Below are 7,034 nucleotides of genomic sequence, written 5' to 3' on the forward strand. Positions count from 1 at the left end.
GGTCCTCCTGCCTGCTGCTCACCTGCAGCTCACCTGCGCAGAACCTCCTCCGGGCTGAGAGTCTGCCCCTCCAGCAGTGCCAGGGTGGCTACATCCAGGAAGAATATGCTACCACTCTCGGTTCCCAGGGCCGCTGTACTGCCAGCTGCCAGCAGGACCACAGTGACACGGGTTAGACTGGCAGGGAAACTGCAGGAAAGAGGGGGAGAGAGTTAAGGCAAGCCATCTACCTGCTGGGGAAAGCGGAGCGACCTGGACCTGCTCTATGGGCTCTCCTAAACCCCTGTGCATTCACAGGGCCTGTTAACAGCACAGGCTGACACCCTGGGAAGGCTACGTGCAGTGTAATTAGCCTACTCAATTATCCCCCAGCATGCCAGCAAAGAAAGGAATAAAAATAAGTTCCCCAGGTCTCAAAAGACTCACCTTGCTTCTCTCAGGCAGAATCAGAGCACTACCCTAGCCAGGGTCCCCAACACCAGTCTTCTAGACACCTCAGACTTCAGGGGCCCAAATAGTGACCAGGACAGGACAGGAACTAAACTGTGGGCAAAGACTATCCCATTCCAGCTATTTCCAGCATACCTGAGGGAAAGATCCTCTCTCTACCTGGCCTGCTGTGCACAACCAGGCATCCGGCTAGCACCTCACCAAGCATACCCTGGAGAATCCTCCCAACAATCAACCATGGCCCGGCCTATCCCAACTTAAGAAGCCAGCAGGTCAAACGTGGGGGCACACACCAGTAACCCTACACTTGGGAGATTACGGCTGGAGAATCACTAAAAATTCAAGGCTAGCCTGAGACTGAGCCTTTGCTGATATTACCTTGGCATAGAACTGTCCCAACTCTCTAGAGAGTATAGTGCCAGCCTAAAGGTCTAAGGAGTTGAGTATATAACATATTCTATTCACTGGGTCCCCCCAAACTAAAGGCGCCCACACAGTGGGAAGCACAGACTCTACCCACTGGCCTCAGACTCAGCTGGCCACACCTCTAACCCTATCTTCAAAGAATAACACTTCAAACAGGGTTCTATCCAGGCAGGGCTCCTGAACCATACCCCAACTGTGTCTGCCCTGCCTCAGCAGAGCAGGCTCAGAGGCCCTCTCTAATACCTCTGCCCAGTGGCTAACCCCAGCCTGGTCCTCCAGTACCTGGTATTGTCAAAACTGGGCCGGCTGGGTGGGTGGAAGCTGAGCCCTTCCTCCAGGTGGGCACAGCCATTATGATGGATGATCTCCCACAGATGCAGGCTGCTGTCATCTAGCAGGGTCAGGAGGCGGCCCTGATGGGAAGGAGCAGAAACCAAAATGGGGATAGCCTGGAGGGGAGGAGAACATGGGGATGGGGACCACCTGATGCTGGTGAAGGAAGGCAGATAGTCACCTGACCAGGCAGGAAATGCATCTGGGTGACGGTGGCTGTATCCCGATGTAGGCCTGTAAATTCCACTCCAGGTGCACCATAGCTAAGGTAACTTGTCAAGGACAAACACATGCAGGCAAGCCAGGACAGTCAGACAGGCCCTGGCCATCCAGGAGTCCAGCAGTCTCCTGTTGACCCCCACTTCCTAAAGCAACTCTGCTCCTGTACCCAAGGTACCCACAGAATCCACACATCCCCCAACCCCAGTCGGGTACTGCTACAGGTTTTCAAGCCCTCATCTGCACAGCAGGCCAATGACTCAAACCCAGAAAGCTGGTGCCAATGGAATAAGAATAAAAAACTGCTTTGTGGCTCCAGCATGGCACAAATGAGGCCTTGGATGCACCTGCGCTGACCCAGCGCCTTACAGTAGAGGTTAACCAGGCCTAGGCATAACAGAGCAGCACCAGATCCAGCAACCCTGACTACGGGCAAGAACCCCAAGCTCCCTCCAGAGCAGGTAGCCAACAGCTTCCACGACCCAGGTTCCAGATGCGTACACAGACGAGAAGACAAGAAGAGATCCACTTGAACAAGTGCCCTGAGACCCAGCAACTCCAGGATTGATGGTGACCAGCAAAGCTGAACGGGCCCAAGAGAGCTAAGAGATGGGTCAGTGATGTTGTCCCAGTGACAAGGAAGGAGAAGTTGCCTGGATATTGAGCTGGGACTCCCTGAAGAGGCTGGCAAGGATGACAAAGAGAGGACAGGGGCAGCTGGCAGGAAGCAGGGTCTCCCAGGAGATAGGATTGCCCTGCAGGGGGAGGGGAGGCTTTAGAGACCAAGGGTGGTATTTTCCAGCCTCAGTTTCCCGACCTCAGGGGCTCATGGCTATGGGAATGTAGGAAGAGAAGGGGGTCTGGGCTTTGGCTTCCTCATCTGTACTAAACATGAGGGGCCAACTCCCACAAGGACAGCTCTAAGCACCTGGCAGTGAAGACCATGGGCCACTCTAATATGGACAAGGTCACAGCAGTGGAGTGGCAGCACAGCACAGTGCTCATCCTAGTAACTGTCCACCACACACCCAATGGCCCACAACAGAGAAAAGGACAACCCTATCCAGACACATTCCCTAACACAGGCTATCACCTCATAAACCCTGGGCCACATTCCCACCCCAACCTAGTGCTCCAGCTCTTAGTCTCAGTGAGGAGGTGGGGGATCACCTTTACCAAGCTGCTTCTAGCCAGACTCTGCACCTCAGTTTTCCTGAAGGCAGGTTAGGGTGGTATTACAAGAGTAAGGAAACACTCAGCAGCCTGTTGCCCCACCCCCACCCTGGACTACAGGAAAAAGCCTGCATTGTACAGCTCACTCAGCCTATTGTACGGCATCAGGGTCCAGATGGGGGCAGTGTTGCGCTCACCATGCTGAGCCTGGCACTGCCCTCACCCCCTGGGCTGAACACATGGGTCTTCCTATTTGTGTGTGTGTGTGTATACACGTGCCCATCCTCTCACTAGGGCCCACAGGCCACCCCTAACTGCCTGTCACAATTGCCAAAATGAAGGTAGGATCACCTAAGAACTGACAGGCTAAAAGACAGCAAGGGACAGCTGACCTCCCTTCCAATCACCCATCTCCCAACAAAAAGACCCTCTCATTTCTGAAAGGAGTGAATCATCACCGGCAAAGCAACCTCTTCCAAGGCCCCAATAACACTGCTGTCTCCATAAAGCACCTGCCATGCTAGAATCCCAGTGAGCAGCACATGAGAGATCCTCGAGAACCCTGAGCACCTCTGGAGCAAAGGATACATCTTGACAGCCCCAGACCTGGTACCGATGGCCATGATGCGAAGCTCAGGGTCGAAGGCAAAGGCACTGGGCTGATTAGGGAAGCCATGCTCCACAGTCTATGAGAGAAGAAAGGGCTCCATGGGCAACACACCTAGGGACTTCTGTTTCCAACTGGCCCAGAAGGTGCTGTCCACCTCCCCACACGGAGCGAGCCAGAAAACAGGAATCCCAGTGCCATCAGAAGTGCGGATAGCATCTGAGACCTGAGTATTATCAGTGTGGATGCTGACGCTCCCTACCTGCTTCTTCGCTCTTTGTGAGACCAGGTCCTTCCTTATACACTAAGCTCCAATACCTACTCCCTCCTTTGACACGACTGCACTTCCTCCCACTGGCCCATCCAACAAGTAGCTCCCACTCATGCCGAAGTGTGATTGGGACATGAATACCTTCAAGAGATGTCAAATATGGACTGGCAGCACATGGCTATACTCATAGCATTTGGAAGGTGAAGGCAGGAGGATCCCAAGATAGAGGACAGCATAGACCACATAATACGATATTATCTCAAAAATAAATACATAAATGTAAGAGGCCATCTACATGGAGCTACATCGGGAAGGGTAGGTGGAGTGGCAGAGCCTACCTAAGCAGTTTTGGGCTGAACACAGTTCTCCATCCAGCCTGATTACACTTGGCAGTGACAGTGAGCCATCCAGAGATCAGAGCCACCAACCAACCATACCAGTTGGTGGGGGAATTCCCTTTCCCACAGAACTGTCATGCCCGTCTAGACTGACTTCCTCTAGTTAGCCCCAGGCTTAGAGTTCAATGTCTGAGAGACACCAGAACATGACAGTTCGGCAAGTCCCCCCAGTCCTTAGTGGGCACCACCAGGCTCGTCTTATGGAAGAGATGCTAGGTCCCTTATCTAGTGCCTACCCTTTGCACCTCAACTCCAATCAATTCCTGAGCTCTGTCATCTTAGTTCTAAGACACACAAAAGTAACCCTTCTCACACCCTGCTCCAGGCCCACCCAATGCCGGCCTGGCCAAGTGCTCAGTCACCTGTGGAAACCAGCCATCCATCCCTACCTCCTCTACTTGGGGCCTCCAGGAGATTCCTGCTGATCCACAGTCAAAGCCAAATCCTTACCATGCTGTCCCTCTCTGGGCATCCCAGTCCACATGACTCCCTTTGCTCTTATGCTAAGCAGCTCTTGCTAAAGCTTTGGCATCTTCTGCATTCCTTCTGTTCCCTCCTTCACCACACTGTGCTTTACCTGGCACTCCCAAATGACCAGCTCTGAAAGGCCTCCCTAACTGGTCCCACCTACGTCATCATCCCAGTCCATATTCCCACACCCTCATCACGCCATATTTTATCCACAGCACTAGCCGACCCTGTGAACTACTATATATTTTATTCTTCTGGCTTTCCATCCTTATCCTTTCCCAGTGAATAAACCACCCCTTCAGTGAAGAAGTGTCCACTGTGCCCTGGCACCAGGAAGGCAGGGATCCAAATTAAACTAGTATGAGACGCACATCTTATAGGCAATTTGTAATTTGTGGTCTGAGCTGGATTTAAACTCAATACCCACTGTTCACCCTTGCCCACAAGCCCTAACTCAAGAATCTGGGGCTTATTCCCTAGAGATCTCCTAACACTCCCTCTGGCAATCAAACCCTTTCCCCAAGATGATCTATCTCCTATCATGGCTGCCCACTCAAACTGGGCCTCACCCTCCTTAACTCCCACCACTGTAGCATCAGCCAGGGGGAGTCATGCTCCAGGGCCCCTTCATGACTGTGCAGGTCATTCCCTGGCCAAGACCCATTCTCTTCTTGTTTCATGGGGTGCACCCTCATAGTGAGCAAAAAAGAAGCTCACATCCGAGGAGCCTATCCTCGCAGGTCTTTGGCAGGTTCTTAGTCATGGTGTCTGTAAAGCCTGGCACCCCCATCATTGCTATCTGAAATCTCAACAAGAAAAATTGAGCCATGGTAGGGCCTCCCCCTGAAACATGCCTCCTAAGAGAAGTCCAGGGTCCCTAAGTTCTGCTCAGGACAGTAGCAGCTGCTTCAAAACTCCTACTTCATCGCTATCACACAGCAAGGCAAGAAAGATAAGCGGCCCTCTCCCTACTGAACCTCAATTTTTTTTTTCTCGTGTGTAATGGAAATGAGAAATCGAATCCTCAACGGATGGATGCACACAGGCTTTGGGATAAAAGTAACATCTAACCCGAGCCCCACCAGTACAGATAAGAGTTAGCCTTGCGGATCTCTATATTGGAGTGCAGACGAGGTGGGGGCTGAGGCCTTTCCTGGGATTCCTTCTGTATCACGTCTCTCCAACTTTAATAAGGTCAGGCTGGCCGGCCGGCCGGGTTGCAAGGAGATCCAGAATCCACAAGGAGGAAACTGGCCTCAATTCATGGCGGGGGAAACTGAGGCAGTAAGGTTTGAAATGCAGTTGGGTATACAGACCAGCATATCCCCTGAAATTGGGACCCCCAAGGTAGGGCAGAGCCTGGGGAGAAAAGTGGAGGCGCTGGGATTTCCCAGCCCCACCCCCCACTTTTCCTTCTCTCGCCCGCCTAAGAGTTAAAGAAAAACAAAACCTGACTCTTGGGTGTCCCTCGGCCGAGCCAGGCTACACACCAAAAATGAAAGAAAAGAGGCCAAGAGTGAAAGGCAGATAGGACGGAGGACCCCACTGAGCCCAAGAGACACCCAGGAGAGATCAGGGGTTCAGAGAGCAGGGGCAGAGAAACAAGAGGAGCCCGAAGGCGCACGGCACGGCGCGGGGCATAGCCCGAGACCCCGACTAGGCACACCCGAGCAGCGCGGCGTTCGCAGGGCAGAGGCGGCCCGCTGTGGCCCGCCCGAGCCGCCTGCGCCCCCGCCGCCGCACCTTGTGGAAGGCGAAGAGCTCCTGCTTGAGCTTCTCGCGCTGCGGGTCGGCGCCTTGCCGCCGGAACCGAAACTTCATCATCTTGCGCCCGCCTCCGCCACCGCCGCGGGATGCGCCCGGCCCCGCCGGTCCTGAGGCGCGGGGCGGGGCCTGCACGGAGGCGCGGGACGCCACGGACGCCCGCCCGACCCACGACGTGAGCGTGCCCGCCGTGCCGTGCCGCCCCTTGCTCGCCAGACAATGGGCGAGAACGGGGCCCCCGGGCTCGCCGGGCTCGCCAGGGGGCCCCAGTTACGCATGCGCAATGGTGCGGAGGCCTGCTGGGACTTGTAGTCCGAAGGTGGATCCTAACCGTGGGAAGCTGGGCTGTGGGTTGGTGAAGGTTGTTTTCCACTCATGATTGAGCTACATGAACATTCTCATAAAGCCAGGGACAATTCTCTAGCCCCTCCAGGCCCCACTTCCCCCATCTTGGCCGTTGTTACAAAGTTTGTGTAGCCAGTTTTCACAGATCACTACTTTGCCTACTCCCCCGGTGTGTCTCCCACACCATGCTTTTTATCTCAACTATTACTGAAGAACCCCTCTCTAGGAGCCGGGGATGGTTGTACACAACTTTAATTCTAGCAATCAGGAGGCAAGCAGAGGCAGGCAGATCTCTCTGAGTTCCTGGCCAGCCTAAAGCTACATAGTAAAACTGTCTCAAAAAAACATTTCTCAATTCGTTCGGAGTTATTATTCATAACCCAACACAAAGGGTTCGGTTTGCACCGGCTCAAAAGATCCTTGAGAGGGACGTGAGGCAAAGAAAAGGGGCGGAGGGCTGCAGGAGGTGGCGGCATACCGGGCTGAACAAGAGCTGGATACGGGCTTCTCACCCGGTTCCCCCACCCCTACAGGGAACTCCGAGAACAAAGCTGCGCCCCGCCCCCACTTTCTTCCT

The 7,034-nt window shown here is 54.1% G+C and overlaps 1 protein-coding gene across 2 annotated transcripts in view; it reads right to left on the reverse strand.

Moving 5' to 3' along the window:
* Nucleotides 1–6,325, reverse strand: part of Llgl1 (LLGL scribble cell polarity complex component 1) — a 14,484-nt gene extending 8,159 nt beyond the window's left edge. The window contains exons 1-5 of one of the 2 annotated variants that reach the window (XM_034505432.2): nt 6,092–6,325; nt 3,190–3,287; nt 1,391–1,472; nt 1,159–1,289; nt 34–189 (exon numbers count right to left, since the gene is read on the reverse strand). In XM_034505432.2, the coding sequence (XP_034361323.1) occupies nt 34–189; nt 1,159–1,289; nt 1,391–1,472; nt 3,190–3,287; nt 6,092–6,172 (548 nt within the window). In that variant the 5' untranslated portion in view covers nt 6,173–6,325. The remainder of the gene's footprint in view (nt 1–33; nt 190–1,158; nt 1,290–1,390; nt 1,473–3,189; nt 3,288–6,091) is intronic. The other variant, XM_034505433.2, reaches the window with a different exon arrangement.
* Between the last annotated feature and the right edge of the window lie 709 nt (nt 6,326–7,034).

Source organism: Arvicanthis niloticus, chromosome 6 (assembly GCF_011762505.2).
Source record: "Arvicanthis niloticus isolate mArvNil1 chromosome 6, mArvNil1.pat.X, whole genome shotgun sequence".
Taxonomy (NCBI): domain Eukaryota; kingdom Metazoa; phylum Chordata; class Mammalia; order Rodentia; family Muridae; genus Arvicanthis; species Arvicanthis niloticus.